The sequence below is a fragment of the Rhinolophus hipposideros genome (assembly GCF_964194185.1).
Source record: "Rhinolophus hipposideros genome assembly, chromosome: 5".
NCBI classification, from domain to species: Eukaryota; Metazoa; Chordata; class Mammalia; order Chiroptera; family Rhinolophidae; genus Rhinolophus; species Rhinolophus hipposideros.
Window position 1 is genome coordinate 95502756 of NC_138051.1, and position 21546 is coordinate 95524301.

A 21546-nucleotide genomic window follows, 5' to 3' on the forward strand; every position below is an offset into this window, starting at 1 on the left:
GCGAAGTTAATTTTTATAACACATTTTCTTTAATGCAACATATCCAAAACACGACCTAAAATATCATAAATGAGGTATTTCACATTCTTGTATTCATCCTAAGATCGCTGAAATCTATGTACGTTGCACTCACATTGCATCTTAAATGGATTAGCTCCAGGTGTTCAAAAGCCCCATGTGACGAACGGCTCCCATACTGGACAACTAAGGTTTGAATCCCGTTTCTCCCACTGAGCCATGAATGCCACAAGGCGAGGCCCGCTAGACGTCCTGGGGGAGAAAACCACTCCTCTCTCAAATTTCCAGCGGCTTTCCAAGCGCACCTCAGTGTACCGAGTTTAGAACCCGAACTGTCCCGTGTGTGTCCTTCCCGCCCGTCCCTCCCATCGACCCCCGGTGGGACTCCGAGCGCACCGGAGTGTGGGCGTCGCTCCCGCGGGAAGAGGACGGGACGGGAGAGTCAGGCCGCCTCGGGCGCTCAGACGGGGGCGGGCGTGGGGGGCGGGCGGGCGTGGGGGGGCGAGCGGGCGGGCGTGGGGGGGGCGGGCGTGGGGGGGCGAGCGGGCGGGCGTGGGGGGGCGAGCGGGCGGGCGTGGGGGGGCGAGCGGGCGGGCGTGGGGGGTCGAGCGGGCGGGCGTGGGGGGGCGGGCGGGCGTGGGGGGGGCGGGCGTGGGGCCCCCCAGGCGCCGCCCCAGATGGACGAGGGCAGGAAAACACCGCCCCGGGGAGGCCGTGGCTGAAAGCCCGGCGGGGACTGCCGTCTAAACTCCCACCGACAGGCGCGCCCGCACCAGCACGCTGCGGAGCACCGTTTGTTGAGCGGGTTGACCCGCCTCCCGGACTCCGCCGTCCGCAGTCCCCCCTGCGAATTCACTCCTTCAACAAACACTTCTCCAGCGCCAGGAAGATTGGTGCACGAGACAGCCGGACGGCCTCGTCCCGGGGAACTCAGTCCAGCGTGGGGTCCTAGAAACATGTCTGCGCCTTCGGGCCTGGGGACTAGGTGCCCTCCGAACTGCGGAGCCTCACGGCGCACCGGCAGCGGCGCCTCTCCGAGTTCTTCCTCGCGCCATCCGGGCCGCGTCGCCCCGTTGGCGACAAGCGCGTCCCCGCTGGACAGACGACCCGCCCCCCGGAGCCTCCGGCACGGCTCCCAGCAGGCGCCTGACACCCCGCACCGAAGCGTGACGGGATTGGGGCGGAAATTGCCGGGCCTCGGGCCGCTTCTCGAACTACCCTTCCCGTGAGGCTTCGCGGCGCCGGCGGCCTCTACGCAGGCGCGCGCACGGCGTGCGTGGCGGCGTCACCGGTTCTAGAACGTTGCTGTGGTAGCGCTCGGGCGCCATGTTAGGACGAAGGGGAAGGAGGAGAAGCGCTTAAAGCGGCGGGTGCGGGAGTGGGGTTGGACCCAGGGCTGAAGCAGGCCCCCCTCCCTCCCGCCTCAGTGGATCATGCCCAGGGCGGCAGCGGCGGCGGTTGCGGGGGGGAAGTGACTGGGCGGTGCCGGCGCAGGAGACGATGCCGTTGTAAGTGATTTGTATTCTGTTTTCTCCGGCACGCCGGCGGGGCCTCGGGGGCGTCGCGGGAGGGGGAGGGGGTGGCGGGCGCGTCGGGCCTCGCCCCGCGGGAGGCCGGCGGGACCGGGGCTCTTCCGTGCCTTGGCCCCGCCGCCGCCGCGCTTCCCCGGGCGCCGCGCTCCGCGTCCCCCAGCGCTCCCTGGCTCCGGCGGCCTGCGGGCCGGGCCTTCCCCTTCCGGGAGCCGCACGGCGCTCCGGGCCCCGCTGCCGCCCTGCCGCCCGGTGCGCGGAGCAGGAGCGGGACGTGTGTGGCGGAGGGGCAGCCCTGCGGGGACCGCCGCGCCGCCCGCTCCTGCCCCCGGCTGCCTGCGCCGCGGGCCGCCCTCCTCCCCGGGGCCGCGCCGCCCGACGCGTGCGCCCGTCGTGCCCACCCGCCTCGCGTCCCCGTCGGAGCTGTTGGCAGCGCCGCGGAGGAGCCCCCCGGACGTGGAGCCCCGCCGGGGACGGGCAGCCCTCCTCCCCCGCCCCCGCCGCCCCAGCCTCCTCGCCGGAACGGGGCTCGCTCCGGGCGCCGTGCGGAGCGGGCCAGGCGCGCTCGCCGGTCTGGCGCCCTGCACGCCGCGAGCCGCCGCCGTCCGAGGCCTGCGCGTGCCCTGTCCCCCGGAGGGCTTGGGGACGCGGCACCTGCTCGGGGAAAGGGGGGCGTGCGGTTGGAGTCGGGGCCCGGCTTGCCCCGCGTCTGCGCGGCGGCGGGGCCTGGGCAGTGAGACCGCGCTTGCCGGTGTTTGAGGGGCCTGGGGACCGGGGACCAAGGGTCGTCCTTGTAGCCCCGCGAAGAAGCGTGTAACTAAGGGACACGGAGGTTTCCTTCGCTGCCAAGTCAAGTTTCACGGTTTCTAGGTGCCTAATGTGCCACCTCGGGTTTAGTTCTACTTTTAAGTAAAGGTAATTTCTCTTCTGTACCCATGCCCGATTGGAGTTTCACGGTTGTGTGTGTATTTACACACGCGTGTGCGGATGTGTCTGTCTCTCTGCTGGTGAGGCTCTGGCTCTAACTTGGACACAGACTTTAGAGACATCGGTTGCGTCGTGCACAGGATTTTAAAAGAACTTCACACTCCCTCCTTCTCACCCACTCCTGTCGTTTTGTCGAGAAGCCTATAAACATATTATTTCTGTAATGAGACTATTTCTTTTAGTTAAACATATAGACCTCGGATTTTAGAATCTGCAAGATCCCTGTTAATTGATTCATTTTTCATGGAACAGTAAAAAGGGGCTCTAGGAGAGCGGAGTCTAAGCAAGATTTTTGTGGTATTTTTCAGTTCAGCAGCAATTAAAATGTTTGCAGTGATGCCACGTGACGTGTTCATGTTAGGTCACATTTTATTGCTGCTTTTGAAAATGGACTTCTCTTTTTTATAAAAATCATGTTTGTATTAAAAATCGATCAGTGACAGGAAACGTATGCCTTAAAAGCTATAATGAGTAAATAAGTAATAATTTGTCTTTTTTTCTAGAAATTAAAAGTCCTTTTATGTCTGCTTTTTCTAAACTTTCTTGGAGAGAGGGAGGTATACATTTTCTTTGAAGACCTAAGTGCTGTAAATTTTTTGACAGTAGTTAAAATGGATAAAATGAAAGACGATCAAAACAGCAGATTTATACATGGATATTGCTTTTCGAATGTGTTTCTTGAACTGTGAACAATATAGCTAGTTTTTCATTAGCTGTCCCTCTCATTTTTAACCCCAAGTATACTATCGTCCTTTAAAATTGAGCAACAAAAAGACCAAAGCCTGCCTCGGCCTTTTTCCTTATTAATTTGCTTTTTCATGTTCTGGTGTTACACTCTCATTAATTTTGTTTCTTTGATGTTTTGAATTGTGATTTCCAAGCTACACTGGTTTGTCTTCCACTTTTCATTTTTGGTAGGTCTGTCCTGTTAAATTTGGGTGGATGGGTGGGTGGGATTGAGGCTTAGACCATTGGTAAGTTGTCAGAATGGATTGAATCAAAATAGATTATTAAAGTTTGGGTCACTACAAAACATTGTGAACACGTTTCCATACTTTGTCTAAAAATTATATGTAGTTGCACATATAATTTTGAAAGGTTCCTATGAGCCATGGTGATCAAACCTTCTAAAAATTTTGATGGATAGTCTTAGGATTCATTAAGAGAGTTTCTCACGTAGGTACAGTTGACATTTTGGGCTGAATGATTCCTTGCATTGGGGCTGTCCTTTGTATTCTAGGGTGTTTAACAGTATCCCTGACTTCTCCTTGGTGGGTTTCAGAAGCGCCATGCCCCATTTCCCCACTAGAGACAATCAAAAATGTCTCCAGATATTGCCAAGCAAAATCTCTTTGTTGCGATTAATACAGAGTATAACATACGGAAACTGTATTCCGATTTCTGCCCTACTCTGTGCTGGTCAGGTCATTATTTGCATCAGCTCCGTTCTCTGGCTATCACACTTGTAATAAAAAGACTTTAAGGAGAGTAACCAGTAGCAGTGACCTAGCATTCATGCTGCATAGACGGTTGTTGGAGTTACTGGGAAAGACATTTAGCAAGAGTTGGGAGAGACAGTAGCTTTTCTCCCAAATATTTGTGGAGCTGTCATAAAAAAGAGGGACTTGGAGTAATTTCCTGTAGTCATCACAGGTAGAACTGGGACCCATTGGTGGGTAGTAATATTGTGTAGCAGTGGTTCGGAGGGTGATCTTTGGAAGCCTGGGGGTAGAGAGTGGGCTGAGATCCTCTCAGGGAGTACATAAAAGCCAAACTGTTTTCATAACAATACTGAGAAGTTAGGTCTTTTTTACTCTGTTGACGTTTACACTGGTGTTGCAAAAGCAATGCTGGCTAATGCTGCTCATGCCTAACGAGGAATCAAGGCAAAGGCGCCGTATTGTATTAGTAGTCATTGCATTTTTTCACTACACACCGAGTTAAAGTCCTTGAGGAAGCAGTAAAAAGTGTTAATTTTATTAAATCTTGACGCTTGATTTAGTCTTATAAATATGCTGTGATAAAATGGGAAGTACACATAAAGCTGTGTACTAAAAAGTAGAATGGTGGTTTTGAGAAGAGCACATGTATGATTGTTTGATTAGTGAGCTAAACTAGTGCTTTTCTCATGGGCCTCTATGTTTACCTGAAATAACAAGTGTTGAACGGGATATTCATACTTGACTATTTAGCATTTACTTGAAAATGAAGTGAACCTGTCTCTGTAAGGAAAGTAACAAACTATTTCTGGTCAATGATAAAATGTGAGCTTTCAAGCAAAAATTAGAATTTCGGAAAGCTTGACAGCTTCCCAACAATTAAAAAAGTTTCTAATTAGATTTACGGTAATATTAATGAATATAGTCTTTTTTTGTTTGTTTTTGTTTTTTTAGGAGGGCTCAGCTCACAGTGGCCCGTGCCGGGATCGAACCGGCAACCTTGGTGCTACCAGCACCACGCTCTAACCAACTGAGCTAACCGGTAACCCCATGAATGTAGTCTTTTTGATAGTGTATAATAACGTGTGAACATTTGGAAGCTATGTATAATTCAGTGGACCCATAGTTTCCAAATCAATCACAATGAAATAAAATCATCCATGGGTAAAAGGTACATTTGAAGTGCAAGACAGACCAATGGATGTCAATGCAAGCGTGCAAAGGGTTTATTGATCCAGTTGCAACTTTCATAGTGTAATTAATCTTAATGAAATTACCACTTGTAGAGTTTTGGTGGAGTATCAGAGGAGAACATCTACAATTATTTGAAAAGGCCTTTAGAATACTCTTTTTCCAGTTACAATGGTATGATGCCAGGCTTTCTTCATATGTGTCTACCAAAAACAACTTACGGAAAGGGCTCGAACACAGAAGCACACATGGGAGTCCAGCTGTTTTTGATTACGCTAGAATAAGAGATTTGCAAAAATGTAAAACAGTGCCATGTTTCTCACTAAATTTTTGTTTTGGAAAACATTAGAAAAAATTATGTTAACATGTAATGGAATTCTTGTTACTTAAATTTATAAACATTAAAAAAATTGCCAGTTATAATTTCCAAAGCAGTAAATACTGGCAGACATAATGCACATACTAAGGGGTCCTTAGTAAATTTTTTCTTTTAATTTTTATTGGTGAATATTGGGGAACAGTGTGTTTTTCCAGGACCCATCAGCTCCAAGTCAAGTTGTTTTCACTCTAGTTGTGGAGGGCGCAGCTCACTACTGGCCCATGTGGGAATCGAACTGGTGATGTTGGTGTTATGGGCACTGCGCTCTAACCCACTGGCCGCCCTGATCATTAATAAATTTTAAGAGTTATAAAAGGGTCCTGAGACCAAAAAGTTTGAGAACTGCTGCTGTATAGTGACAGCTAACAGCTGAGTGTTTCCAGTGGTGGTGTCAGTGCCACATCTATGGTGGTTTTTTTTTTTTTTTTGTATCACAGTCTAGAGGAAAGGACGCACATGATTTAAAGATTATTTTTTGTTGTCAGTGAAAAACAATGCATAAGATACTAATAACCTTTAGGGAAGATAACTTATAACTCTTGAGAGATTTTGATTGCCAGATTTTAGGATTTAGAGATTTTGTCATGAATTGCTTACTACTTAGTAGATGTTGATTGTGGTTTTGAAGTGTGTTTTCAGTTCACGCTTTTTCATGGAGAAGTTGGGTGGGAAGGCATTTGAGTCGAGTAAATGTGTGAGTTTATTCAGTTCTAGTCCCTGATAACTCCCTCTGCCCCTTAGGCAAAAGCCTCTTGGCTTAATAACACAACTTTTAAAATGTTTTTATTTGATTCATCAGAACATCCCATTTCTTGGTAACTAAGGCACCTTTAAGTTAACATTACAATTAAATGTCAACTTCACTTGCATCTAGGCAAGTTTATAAAAACTATTTTCAGGCAAAATGAGGCCATTTGGATTTTTAGCTATTTCTCATTTTTGTGGGGTGGGAAGCTTGTGTTTCATTCCATTTATTCATTGTTTTGATTATTCAGCAGCTTTTAAATAATCACACAATCTCAGTTTATGATTCACAAAACAATTGCAGGAGCCATTTAGTCCTCTTTAGCATTGGTTAAATTGAGGCTCAAAGTAGTCATTTGTCCAGGATATTAAAGGGTGCTGAGTTGTAGATTGGTCTTCAATTCATTCAACTCTGGGTTCCATGTTCAATTCTCATTCTAGTACCGTACTATCTTCTCCTGTGCACCTTGTTGGAAACTGATCAGCCCGGGTGGAGTCTGTTTACATGTCTTAAATAGAATTAATTTTCAGTATCAAGTTTTTTATATGTAGAACATTTGAATCTCAAAATTTTTTTACTGGTAACAGTTACAGTATGCATGAAGTATAATATTCTATAGAACCTAAGATCTTCGTATGTCATCTTTTTAGTGACTGTTTCATTTATCTAAGGCCATGCACAGATTTACCAGTTATAGACCTCGTTTTGTGACCACTGCCTTCTGTAGAAGGTGTTTGTTTGTTTCTTCATCTTTGGATTGCAGGTTTGCAGAATTGTATATAGCATTCTCATTTGTGGAAATTGAAGAGTTGGGGAAAGAAAAAAAGTAGGCTTTTTGTTTTTTGTGTGTTTTTTAGGTATCTTTCTTCTTTGTCATACAGAATTGTCTTTCAAATTCGTATTTTCTTTATATTTTGTCCAAAAACCAGCTTCTTGCATTTTATTGTAGTTTTGGGGTTCAGAGTAGTGTTCCTGTCATTTTTGGTCATCAGAACCATCTAACTTGCATTTCCTGGAGTTACAATACTGTGATTTAATATATTTTTGGCTATTCCTTTCTGATAAATTTTTATACTTTTTCAGATTCTCAATTTTATTCACATTTCCTTCATTTTCAAGTGTATTTGGCAAATTGATGCAGGAGTGCTTGGTTTGGCTGGTTTTGTTACTACTTCTAGCCCCTCTCGAGAGAGATGGGGACAGTTGAAAGTGCCCTTAGGAAGTAAGGAAAACTAACCTGGCCATTGTTATAATTGAATGCTAAGTACCCTTTCCCTGAATAATCAATCTTGCATTTCCAAAGTTTGGCCTTGGGATTTATCTAGATGTATTCCTCTTGAGCATAAACTGTTAGTTCGTTTGTGTTTGAGCCTCTGCTCTAAATATTGGCTGGATGATCCACCTGGAATACATATTTTAAGAATTTGGTTAGGTTCTAAATATATTTAGTACCGCTGACAGAACACATGGCAGGCAAATTAGCCATCCTTAGAATAATTTCTTATGAACAAATACATTGTCTTGGCTATATGCTTGACTCTTAAGTTACTAGTAAAATTAAAAAAGTTAAACTTACTATGAAAGGAGATTTGTACTATTTCTGCTAAGAATTAATATTTAATGCACATTCACATATTTTAGAGAGATCCCTTATTCCTTTTCTGTCCAGTGTCCTTTTTTTCCTGCTTTATCTGAATGGGCACATTATGTTTTAAGTTGAAGGCCGTTAAACAGGAAATTATACAGTGGTGAATTGTTACATTAAATAAGTTATTGTGATTTATCTGAATGCTTCCAAAGAAGACTATGAATATCAAGTTCAGCTTTCATTTTTAACTTGACTGACTACAACTACAAAGAAATGATCAAGTGTTTTTTTCTGTTGGCTGGTAGGTATACATTTTGAGGCAGTTGATCCTGTTAATATAATGGGCCACAACGTATACCAAATGCCCAATATAAGGAGGCAGGGATATATTACCGTGTTTCTCTGAAAATAAGACCTAGCTGGATAATCAGCTCTAATGCCTCTTTTGGAGCAAAAATTAAGACCCGGTATTATATAGTACATTATATTACATTATATTATATTTATAGTATATTACATTATGTATATACAGTATACATATTGCATATTATGTATACAATGTAATATATTACAATATGTAACATTATGTATTATATTATAGTGGGTGTTATAGTAAAATAAGATAGGGTCTTATATTAATTTTTGCTCCAAAAGACTCATTAGAGCTGATGGTCCAGCTAGGTCTTACTTTCAGGGAAACACGGTAGTACTATTAGCTTTGTTCAAATTGGGATGCAAAGCCATTAAACATTAACTATTCTGGAAAACACCATTGGCGATTCCTTGTGTTATCTGCCTAGACTGCCCTTTTCCCCCCTCTCTTCCAGGCATTTAGAGTGCGCATCTCTTAACTTTTAACTTTGCTCTTATGTGTTTAAGGAGCTGAATCCCCGACAAGATTTTGAGATTCACTGAGAACACAGGCTGTATTTGTAGTCCTGATTTTAATTAGCATTGTCTTTCATACATATATAATATAAGAGTTCGGTAAATTTTAACGTAAGTATTTATTATGCTATACTTTTTGGCAAAAATAAATGAGAAAAAGGTGTTTTTAGGAAAATTGGATTGACAAAGTATGGTAGCTTTAGATGCCTTAACAGTTTTCTGGAGCAATAACTAAAGCATGATTTGGTTTGTCTTTGCTATTTCTAATCACAGAGTATTCCACTTGAAAAATCTGTTTTTAGTCTTGTTTTAATTCACATCTTTAAAATAATGTATTTTGATTAGCATAAACTGGGTTTTTAGTTAATAATCAAAAAGCTACTTATTGTTTTAAATTGAGCGTTTGTTTGGTGTCCCTTTCTGCCAGGGAATGATCTTAGGGGGTGGTTTTAGCTTCCATACTCTCACTAACTTAATTTAGTGGTGAATAGTAGCATTAGAAGATTTTCGACTTGTATGACATCATTAATACTTATTTCTAAGAATAATTTTAACAAGTTGAAACAAAACTTCATAAAATATAAAGTGAATCTCCTCTAATCTCAATTCTGCTTGGTGTGTGTCTATGCACATATAAACATGATGCACAAATGATTTTTAAAGATATAAGATGTTATATTGTGAAAGATGTGTAGAGGCACTTCAGCCTCTGTACATACCGGTTACAATTATTCAGATACCTGGGTTCATATCCTGGCGCAGGGAACTTAGGTGAACCTTTTTTTCTCTTTAGTTTCTTCATCTGTGAAATGGAGAGAATTAATAGAGTTGTTAGGAACAATTGGGAATAATGTCAAGAAGTGCTTCTTCCTATGCTACCTGGAATATGTTGGGGTTTCCGTAAATACTAGCTATTATCATAATTATATTCTACAGCTTTTCACCTGACATTGTGTGCATCTTTCCATGCAACTACATGTAATAACTGCCTCATTCTTTTTATATCACATAGCATGATGTTATAAGAATCTCCTGTAATTATGCAGTGAACAGCCTGGGATATCTTTTTGTATGATTTCTATGAAAAGGGTCAAATTCCCGAACGTACAAGGTCAAGAGAGGTATTTATTTGCAAATTCCAAGCATGCCCCTGGATGGGGGATAACCCTGGGATAGAGACTGCTCATTTCAAGTTTGTCGCTCTACAGATTTGTAGCTGTGCTATGTTTGTCCTGTCTTCTAATCCATTGTATTTTTACCCTGGGAATGGCCGGACATTTGGATTTTTATTTTATTAGTTTCAGGTGCACAAAACAATGTAATAGTTAGACATTTATCATTTATATCCCTCACACTGTGTGAATCCCCTCCCCCCATCCACTATCCCTCTGACATGACACAGAGCCATTACTTTTCCACTGTCTCTATTCCTAATGCTGTACTCCGCTTCTTGTAAGTACATACCGGACATTTGGATATTTATGTAATATTTTATATATAAAAATGAATTAAATAGGATATGTCTTGCAACTTCAAGACCTTCAGTTTGAGTCCTGTGTCCTAGTATTTCTGTTAAGATAGATTGCTAGAGGTGAAATTGCTAGTCATATACTTCAAAAATTGATATATGCATTTTTAATTTTGATGAATATTGCTTTTTAAAATGATGTCCAAGTTCACTTGCATCGTGATGGATAAGAGTGCTCATTTTCTTACACCATTGCCAACATTGGAGGTTTATAATGTCTTTAATTTTTATCAGATGTCCGTCATCTTTTCCTCCAGTCTGGCAGAAAATGGTTGTCTTAATTTGCTTCCCTGATTTGCAGTGAAACTTTATTTTGGCGATTGAAGAACTCTTTGTGGATTAAGAATATTGTTCTGACATCAGTTGCGTGTATTTTCCTCACTTATCATTTGCTTCAACTTTGTTTATGAAGTATTTTTGTTATATGAAAGTTGGAGTATTTTTATGTAGGCAAGTCTGTTTTTGTGTATGGCTTTTGGGATTTGTGTCATGTTTAAATGTGGTTCTGAAAATAGTGTTCTTCATTTTTTTTTTAACATTTTGAAATAGCTCTGTAATTCTTAAATACTTGGAAATATTGCATCTGGAATTTAGATTTTACTATGTATTATTAAAGCCATGTGAGTATTCCAAACTTTCCTCACTAACTTGAAATAGTTATCAATAATAATGTAACGTGTTTCCCCGAAAATAAGACCTACCCGGAAAATAAGCCCTACCGTGATTTTTCAGGATGACATCCTCTGAACATAAGCCCTAATGCGTCTTTTGAAGCAAAAATTAATATAAGACCTGGTCTTATTTTTGGGGAAACATGGTATCCAAAGATTGATCATATTGAGGATTTATGGTCAGTAATCTGCAGTTTAAATGTGATAGGGATGTGCGCTATTTGAGTTAGCTTTTTAAGTACTGTACCAAAGTACTTTTTGATATTTCAGAGTGTATATTTTGGTTAAGTTGGATGCCTAAATTTTTGAAACAAGTATTGCCATAATCAGCCTGCAATCATATGCTAATTTCACAAAAATGTTGCTGTTCTTTCTGAGCACCTAAATATTTATCATAATTACAATCAGGTCTTGGACAGCCTGGCATGGGGAAATGATGGAGCTTTCTTTGAGTATTGGTTTAAAAACTTTCTACGGTTGGAAAACTGCTCTTCTGTGTTACAAACGTGTGATAGTTTTTAAATTCCTACTTTGCCATCCGACTTAGAGAAGAGATAGAATTAATTCTAAGGTAAGTCCGCAGAGATACAACTTACCAATAATAGTATATAACTAGTGGCAGAAGTGAAACCAGGCCTACTTTCTACTTCATTAGATTGCTTTTGAGTTGAGAGCAGACTTTGTAAGACACATTTTTGAATGTCATTACCAGAAGTCGTAGGGGTTTTTAAGGAAGGTGTGTTTTATTTAGGAAGATACACTTGGTAGCAGTTTAGATGGCATACTGGCATGGCAAGGGCATAGAAGGCAAGAGGGGGATCAAAATGTCAAGAATCAGAATTGGAGTAGTTGGAATGGAATTGTTACATAGCATGTTGCTAAAATTAAAAGGAGACGTGGGCATGTGTCCGTGTGAGCTTTGCCCCAATGAAAATATTTTAAACATTATAAAGAAAGTACCCCATGTTCTCAGGGAGAGAAAGGTTCTGAAAACATTTAACACTGTGCCCTCTTCTTCCCCCTCCCTGCCCCCAAAGAAGTGGGATGGGGAAAGGAGTGTTTTGCTGTCATTTGTGTGATTTTGAGAGGGAGCGAAATTTGTATATGTACTGTATATATGTAGTATGTGTGTCTTACTCTGATCCAGAAAGGGTTAAGACTTCCCCCCTTTCTTTCGCCTCCCCCCCACTCTGGTTCTGCTCCAATTCTAGCCATTGTCCCTCCACTCCAGTTGAAGCCATTGTTTCTCAGTCTAGTTGTGTAGGACACAGCTCCCTGGCCCATGTTGGTATTATGAGCCTTGCATCCCGTCTTTGTCGCGCCCCCCCCCCCTCCCCGGAGTCGGTTGCTGGCTGCTCTCGGCAGCACACGGTAGCCCAGCTCCAGGGAGAGTGTGGTTGTTCACAATCTTAGCTGTGGAGGGTGCAGCTCCCTGGCCCATGTGGGAATCGAACAAGTGACCTTGGCATTAGCCCGGCGCTCCAACCACCTGAGCTACGAGGTCGACTCAGGATTAAGACTTTAGTCACATGTTAAAAACTATCAAGGTGTTTGTATGAAAAGTGGGTGAAAAGGAGGTATAAGGATAGAGATACAAAACAGGAAGTAATTAGGGTACAAAAATAGTTCTTACAGTAATACAGTGGTATTTGGATTTTTGTACAGTAGAGAACTTGCGGGATTGCCACCAGTTTCACTCTAAGAATTTAGGCAATATCTTAAAGGTAAATATAAATCATGTTAATGAGATGAAAGTAAATCAGTTGCTCAAGAAAAGCAAAAGTGTTCTTGATATTGAAAACCAGAAATTTTAATGAGTCGCACATACTATGTCTAGTTTTTTTTCCATTGTTTCACATAATTGTAGAAGTTTTATTTTTAAAGTTAGCATAATGTCTGAAGAAGGCTAAATACTGGTAAAAATGTCTCTAGGAAGTGATGGACAATGGGCAAGTGTCTAATGTGTTCACACATGGGAGGAAGAGCTTGGCATTCTTGGGATTGATAGCTGTCTGGTGTTTGGTTCTAAGAGAGTCTGTGAATCAGAAGCTTTCAAATTATCCAATATTGCAGTGTGTATTTTTGTTTTGTTAGAACAGCAACATAAATTGTGTTTTATCACTCTACTTCATTTCTAATATTAAAATTAAATGGAAAACTTAACTTCCTCCACTTGAAGTATAATCATGGTTAATGTTTTTACTTGGGACATTTGGAAATTCAAAGCATCTGGCAGCCTGGAATTCCTAGCCCTGCCACTAAGCTAAGATTAAACCATTTTTATTGGAGGCAGAGGTATCTTGTAACTTTCAGAACATGTATTTGTTTCTTTACTTTTGTTTGGTTGTGACTTATTTTTATTTATTTTAATGTGTTCTATAAGTATAGTTGAATTAAATATATTTATATGTATACATATGTAAACATGTACTATATATGTCCTTTCTTGAATTAGATGGGGCAATAACTGTTTTATCATAGATGATGTGACTACATTATGAGTAAAGTAAATAAAAATTTATGACTTGCATATGATTTGTTACCCAATCAAAATGTTAATGTGTAAACTAATACAGACATCAACTTTTTTTTTTTTTTTTAATTTTAGGGTTAACAGACTTGGTGTGAATTTAAAAATCCGAGTCTGTATCCAAATATTCTGGTAATAGAGTTGAAATAGGCAGCTTTCCAAGCATTTTTTTCTATGATGGTGAAAAACCTGAATATTTGAGAAAGAAAAAAATGGCAAATGTAAGCGAGGAATCTTAACCCCACAGAGAATAGGTACTCATATTTTGTTGATCTAAACTTAACTGGTAATGAATTTAAAAAAGGGAAGGAATACAGAGAAACAAATTACTTGCTCAAAACAATAGAAACAAAACAATCAACTAAATAGGGGTTTTTTACTTGAAATTAAGAAAACGTGAATTCAGTTTAAAAACTCTCTTTGAACCAAGTCTTGCTAGGATGAACTGTACACTCGTTTTCATTTCTGGCTCTACTCAAATTAAAATTTATAAAACTTCATAATTCTGGGATAGTCATGAAGGGCTGTAGTTCACTTGGAGAGACTCATGAAGCAGTGAACGGTACAAAAGAATGTAGTTAGGATATGTGGTAGGTGTACATTTTTCCATTTAATACCTAATTTCTCTGATAGAGTATGGTGTGAAGGAGGATTTTGAAATGACTAGGCAGGTTTGAGGGCCACCTTTTTGATGTCAGTTTTATGGAACCTGGTAACTATTTGATGACTGATGAAAACATGTATTCACCAAGACATTATGAATACACTTACACTTAATTTGTATGTTTTGTATATACATCATAGGTGATACTACATAAATTTGAAAAATAGGACATTGACGTAAGGTATTTAATCTTCAGGTAGTGCTTGGTGCTCATGTGGATCCCCAGCTCTGAAAAAATTAGATTAAAAGAGGGCGAAGGGGAGCATTTAAGATCTTGCATGTCATCAGGTTGGCTCAAATAAACTCATTAAAAACTCAAGGGAAAAAAAGGAGTAGGAGGAAGTGATGAATTTACTGCTGCATGAGATAATAAATCTGATATTTATTTAGTAAATGTTACTGTAAAATCGGTTAAAATTGAGACAATGCATAACTAGACCAGGAAACATTGATTAGGTGATATACAGCCCAGTAGCTAATTAGTAACAGACAGTATGGGCTTCCTGGCATTCTTAGGTCTGTGTTGATATCAGAAGACAAACTGAAACGCAGTCCAGCAGTCACAGTATAAACCAGAACTCAGCCAGTAGGCGGTGAATACATAATGGGGACACGTAACCTGTATAGGATTCTTGAACCTGGCAGGTTTTTCTCGAAGTAGATTATTGCACTTTAATTTAAAAAGGAAAAATGTATTTAGAACTTAAAAAACAGTGGAGGGACATGTGTGTATAATAATCTTTTAAGAAACAGAATTTGGGGGGATATAACTGATCCAGATGTTAGGTTATTCCATTAGCCCCTATCTTGGTTTGTATGTTATTTGACTTGTTAGTTTTTAAATAATAATTGTGTTTATCTTTAGAGTCCTTGTCCATTGACTTATAAAGTTAATTATCAGGATGGATAAAAAAATTGTTTTCACCAAAAAAGAATCCAAATCAAATTAGTTTTCTAAAGCCTTTAAAGCATGCCGTTCCTTTACACCAGTTACATTAAAGTCCTATTGGTTTTTAAAAATCTGAATTTCTCTTAAAATGGAAAAAACTTCTAGGCTAACATTATTGTTGAAGTGTAAATCCCTTACTAAAAATCTGTCACAAGCTTAGTGTGAATATAGTTCTCCATCCCCAAAGTTCGTTATGTTTATGTTATGTGCCCTATTGTCTGTGAAATTTTATTCATTGTGAGTCATGTTCAGTTCCATTTGGGGAGTCTCTTGTATTGGTAAAGATAATGTTTTTGTAGTATGTCTATCATTACTTTAGAAGTAACAGTATAACAGATTTGGGCTCCTTTTCTAGAAGTAAAATTTCTTGGTTCACTTCTTGTCTAGATTGCATTTTCTCCAGTGGTATATTTGATCTGGAATCTTAGAGTTTTGGATGTTTAGGTAGTGACAAAGTTAAACTCCTTGGAGTGGGAGGAGAAATATTTCATTTGGTCACTTGCTTTTCGTTACTTTTGTTGTAACACAAGTAAAACGTCTTTTGTAAGTAGTTTTTTTGAGGTGTGGCAAAGAACCACCTATGTTTAGAAATGTATTTTACTAAGCAGGTTTTCTAGTCATGCTGATTTGTATCAAACTGTAGACATTTTTTGGCGGTAATTGTATCCAATTCCATTTGTAGTCCAGTTACAACGCAGGGATCACAACAAACACAGCCGCCGCAGAAGCACTATGGCATTACCTCTCCTATCAGCTTAGCAGCCCCCAAGGAGACTGACTGCCTGCTTACACAGAAACTGATCGAGACTCTGAAGCCCTTTGGGGTTTTTGAAGAGGAAGAGGAACTGCAGCGCAGGTAAACGTGTGTGTATTTTTATAATTTCTTATTAACATAAGAAACGAATTTTGAGGCATTCTCTACTTAGAAAGTCAGACTTATTCTCCCAAATACATGTTTCCGACAAGAGTGATACTTAGAAAAAACTTTTTCTACATAGAATTCTATTCCCTTAATTTTGATTTTTGATGCTGTTGGTTATTCTAGTATAGAATTGTCAGGAGAAAGAGGAACGCCTTACTCAGCTAAAGGAATGCCTTACCCAGTGTAACAGTGCCTACGCATATCTAGCTACTACATACTTTCTGATAACTTATGAACGATTTAAAATTTAGAAAGCCACTTATTGAAACCTTTTCATTTTGATAAGTAATGATTTGGAATAACAAACAACTTGATTGATCTTTGCTCTATCAACAGAATTTTAATTTTGGGAAAATTAAATAACCTGGTAAAAGAGTGGATACGAGAAATCAGCGAAAGCAAGGTAAGGTGACTGATTTGTACATGAAATAATTTGCCAACTGAACATAGCAGTTGTCTTACGGAACCTGTTATTTGAGTGGATTTAGTCTTTAACGCAGAGTCCATTTTAGACTATTGATAACGGAATTTATGTTTTGTTTCTAGTTATTTTGAAAGCAGGAAAAACTGAATTTAGTGATTTTTATAAGTCCTCTTTGGTTACATCATTTCATAGCTTAAATTCAGTAATTATTTATGTAATTTACTGAAACAGTACATAGTTCCCTGGAAAGGTGCTTTTAAAATGTGTAATATTTGAAAATCTTGTTACCTTTTAAGGAATCCTACAACAGTGAGCATTTTTCAGGTTTTCAGATATTAGACTCTCAAACTGAATATTTATTTAGGTTTTTAATAATATTCTCTGAGTTTTTAATACTTTATTTTGAAAAATCATACAACTGATGAATCCATGACTGGATTTCTGGTAAAGGAAATGTATTCTTAGAATTGTGTGTGGAGTTCATTTAATAAAAAGAACCCAAGATAGAAGAAGAGGTATCAGTGTAGAAGAAAAGTCAGCTGGTTTTTTGGTTTTTGTAAAATTTATAGTATTTTTTTCTTAAAACAGTGTATATGTAGTTCAAACAACTGATGAAAATTTTAACTTGGGAGTATTTTAAATTGGGGACTCTGTATTGCCTATTTCTCATTGATCGAGTTTGGTAAATAAAAATGATTTTGAAAAGGAAGGTCTTCTGAGTTGAGCAAAGGTGTTCAAGTATTTTTTAATCATTTATTGAACTTAGTATTTTTTTTAATCTTGTGTGGAAAACATAGATTTGTTTTAATGGCTGTTTTTTTTAGATGTTTAGTCTAAGTTTAAAACCATAGTCAAGTACTCAAGGCCAGAACTTAAATTTATTTAATGTGAACCGAGTACTGTCTCACTGATAGTTTTGTTTCAGGTACTTGAGTGCCTAGTAAGTTTCTTTAACCAGTAATTTTTTTTTAATTATTTTTTTATCTTCCAATTACAGTTGACTTGCAATATTACATTAGTTTCAGGAGTACAGCATAGACATATGTAACTTACAAAGTGATTTGTCTTATAAGTCTAGTACCCCCCTGGCGCCATACATAGTTATTACAATATTATTGACTATATTCCCTCTGCTTTACACACCCCCGTGACTGTTTTGTAATGGCCAATGTTTACTACTTAATCCCTTCACGTTTTTCATGCAACTCCCCTCCCATCTGGCAACCACTGATTGTCGATACAGTACTTCTGCTGGTTTTCCTGAGGGTAAGAAAAATTGTTTGGATTAGTGAAGTTACTGCTTATTCCTATTCAGATTTCTCTTGTGTCCTTTTTTTTTTTTTTTTTTTAATTTTATTGGGGAAGGGGAATAGGACTTTATTGGGGGAACAGTGTGTATTTCCAGGACTTTTTCCAAGTCAAGTTGTTGTCCTTTCAGTCTTAGTTGTGGAGGGCGCAGCTCAGCTCCAGGTCCAGTTGCAGTTGCTAGTTGCAGGGGTGCAGCCCACCATCCCTTGCAGAAGTTGAACCAGCAACCTTGTGGTTGAGAGGACGGGCTCCAACCAACTGAGCCATCTGGTCACTCAGGAGCTGAGCAGCAACTCATTGACTTCATTCTAGTGGAGGGCACCTCTCACTGGCCTATGTGGGAATCCAACTGGCAGCCCCGTTGCCCAGAGCTTGTGCTCTAACCAACTAAACCATCCGTCCGTCCTGTGTCCTTTCTTTATAGCCTAATTCTATAAGTAGTAAATTGTTAGAGAATGGGAGTAAAGAGTTGAGGCTTCCCAAGTTTTGTTCTTTTGTATTTGTGTTTTGTGGAGAGAATCTCTTCCTCGGCTGGTTGGTTTTAAGACTTGATACAGGATTTCTTGATGATGTCACTCTTTATATTTTCAGACCAGCTAATTTCTTTCTTAGGGGGCTGTCCTGGGATTGTAAGATGTTAACTAGCATCCCTGCCTCTTCCTGTTAGATGCACTGTCCCTGCCCCCTCCCTTTCCCCAGATTGTGACAACCAAAAATGTCTCAGACATTTCCATGAGAGGCAGAATGACCCGTGGTTGAAAATTACTGATTTAATGTATAGTTACAATAGATTTGTAATACTTTGGGGGGAAAAGTTTGAACTTTAGTTGTCTGGTTTGTCTGTCATCTAATAATATCCTGAGACTTAAAAAATTTTACACTTGAAAATGTTTTTCTATGACTGGAATTAAGAAATCTTAGTTTGTGGGTAATTATTATAATTGCTATAAACACACGTATGTCTAAAAGTGTAATAATGGGCCACTAGCTACATGTGACTATTTCCATTTAAATTAACTACAGTTAAACCTGGAGTTCCTCAGCTTAGTAGTGAAGTGTAGGTGGTGGCTACTGCATTGGACAGTTCTGTTAGACAGTGCTGGCCAAGATACATGTGCGTAATCAGAGACATCCACAGATCAGTGTTCTTAGGTAGTTTCTTCCTAAATTCCTTTGAAGGCCTGTTTCTCCACACACCTTACTCGTTTCATTTAAATAATCAGGCCAACTTTGTGAGTTTTTAAAATACCTAAATATAGGCATGCAAAGGCCTTGACTTCTTTAAAAACAAAACAGGAGAAAAATGACCAAATTTTTTATGTATGTAAATATGGGGGCCCCACAGAATATGGGGCCCTTGGTACAGATCAGACAATTAAGTCTTATATGCCATATTCTTTTTTAAATTTTTTAAAATTGATGTTTTAGTTACAGTTGACACGCAGTATATTAATTCCAGGAACATAGTGATTAGACATTTACATACCTTATGAAGTGATTACCCTGATAAGCCTAGTATCCATCTGACACCATCCATAGTTATTGCAATATTATTGACTATATTCCCTATGCTGTACTTCACATCCCCATGACTATTTTTGTAACTGGCAATTTGTATTTCGTAATCCCTTTTACCTTTTCCACCCAGTCCCCCCAATCCTTTCCCATCTGGCAACCATCAGTTCTGTGTATCTCTGAGTTTGTTTCTGTTTTTATTTCTTCATTTATTTTGTTTTTTAGATGCCCCATATAAGTGTAATCCTATGGTATTTGTTTTTCTTGGATTTTTTTCACTTAGTGTAATACCCTCTAGGTCCATCCATGTAGTCACAAATGGCAAGATTTCATTCTTTTTTGTGGCTGAGTAATATTCCATTGTATAAATGTACCACCTTTTCTTTGTCCAAATCATCTATTGATGGGTACCTGAGTTGCTTCCTTAACTTGGCTGTTGTGAATAATACTGCAGTGAAAATAGGGGAGCATATGAGTGTATGTCTTTTCAAATTAGTGTTTTGGATTTCTTTAGATAAATGCCCAGAAGTGGGATTGCTGGGTCATAAGGTAGTTCTATTTTTAATTTTTTGAGGAACGTCTATACTGTTTTCCACAGTGGCTGCAACAGTTTACAATCCCACCACCCATGCACGAGGGATCTCTTTTCTCGATATCCTCGCCAGCATTTGTTTGATGATTTATTGGTAGGAGCGATTCTGACAGGTGTGAGGTGATACATTGTTGTGGTTTTAATTTGCATTTCTCTGATGATGAGTGATGTTGAGCACCTTTTCGCATGTCTGTTCATCTGTATGTCCTCTTTGGAGAAATGTCTAGTCAGGTCCTCTGCCCATTTTTTAATTAGACTGTTTGTTTTTTTGGTGTTAAGTTGTAAGAGTTCCTTATACACTTTGGATATTAACCTCTTTTGAACGTATCATTGGAGACTCTTCTCCCATTCAGTAGGTTGTCTTTTCGTTTTGTTGATGGTTTCCTTTGCTGTACAAAAACTTTTTAGTTTGATGTAACCCCATTTGTTTATTTTGTCTTTGTTTTCCTTTCCTGAGAAGACGTATCCCGAAAAATAATGCTAAGAGCGATGTCAGAGTTTACTGCTTGTTTTCTTTTAGGACTTTTATGGTTTCAGGTCTCATGTTAAAGTTTTTAATCCATTTTGATTTTATTGTTGTATATGGTGTAAGAAAGTGATCCAGTTTTATTTTTGTTGCACGTATCTGTCCTGTCTTCTCAACACCATTTACTGAAGAGACTGTCTTCACCCCATTGTGCATTCTTGCCTTCTTTGTCATAGATGAATTGACAATATAGCTGTGGGTTTATTTTTGAGCTCTGTTCGTTCCAGTGATCTTTGTGTCTGTTTTTATGCCAATACCATGGTGCTTTGATTACTGTAGTAGTTTGATATAAGGTAGCGTGATACCTCCAACTTTGTTCTTTTCAACGTTGCTTTGGAAATTTGGGGTCTTTTGTTGTTCAGGCCTTTACTTTTTAAATTTAATTTTTTAAGGCCTTGACTACTTTTAAGAAGTGTAATATTATGCATGTAGATTGATTAAATGTCTTCTTATAAAACAGGGGAGTCCCTGAGTCTTACAATTTATTTTTAGGGTTTTTGGAATATGAAGTAACACTTCATTTATGTCATTTTTGGCAGAGGGGGGGTAAGTAGTCTTTTTTATGCTCTGGTACTGAATGAGACTTTACTGAGTAATTAGAAGGTAAAGAGAAGTATTGACCTAACACACATTAAAGTTTTTTGTTTGGGCAGACATCATCCTTACCGCCAGGGCCATTCAGTAGTCACCATGGTACTTTGTAGTAGTCCCAGGGTCAGGAAGGTGATTTTTAAATGCTTTTCTTTCAAGTTACTAGGTGTTTGTGAGTAGATGAATGGATAAAGAAGTGGTACATACATATACAATGGAACATTAGTCAGCCATAAAAATGAATGAAATCTTGCCATCTGCAGCAACATGGATGAACCTAGAGGAATTATGCTGAGTATGTCAGACAGAGAAAGACAAATACCATGTGATTTCACTTATATGCTGAATCTAAAAAGCAAAATAAACAGACTCATTGATAACATTTTAATGGGTGCCAAATGGGAGGGTTGGAAGGGATTAAGCAGTACAAATTGGTAGTTATAAAATAGTCCTGGGGATATGTAAAATACAGGCAATAGTGTTGTAACAACTATGTGTAGTGTCAGATGGGTGCTAAATTTTATTGGAGTTACAACTTTGTAAGTTACATAAATATCTAATC

General features: G+C 39.7%; 1 protein-coding gene across 4 annotated transcripts in view; it reads left to right on the top strand.

Annotated features, from left to right (window-relative positions):
- The first annotated feature begins 1296 nt into the window (after window positions 1-1296).
- PAPOLA (poly(A) polymerase alpha) overlaps window positions 1297-21546 on the top strand; it is a 60518-nt gene continuing 40268 nt past the window's right edge. For 3 of the 4 annotated variants that reach the window (XM_081049479.1, XM_081049481.1, XM_081049482.1), the window contains exons 1-3: window positions 1300-1526; window positions 15789-15962; window positions 16365-16431. In XM_081049479.1, coding sequence (XP_080905605.1) covers window positions 1519-1526; window positions 15789-15962; window positions 16365-16431 — 249 coding nt within the window. In that variant the 5' untranslated portion in view covers window positions 1300-1518. Of the gene's footprint in view, window positions 1527-15788; window positions 15963-16364; window positions 16432-21546 lie in introns of all 4 variants that reach the window. The other variant, XM_081049480.1, reaches the window with a different exon arrangement.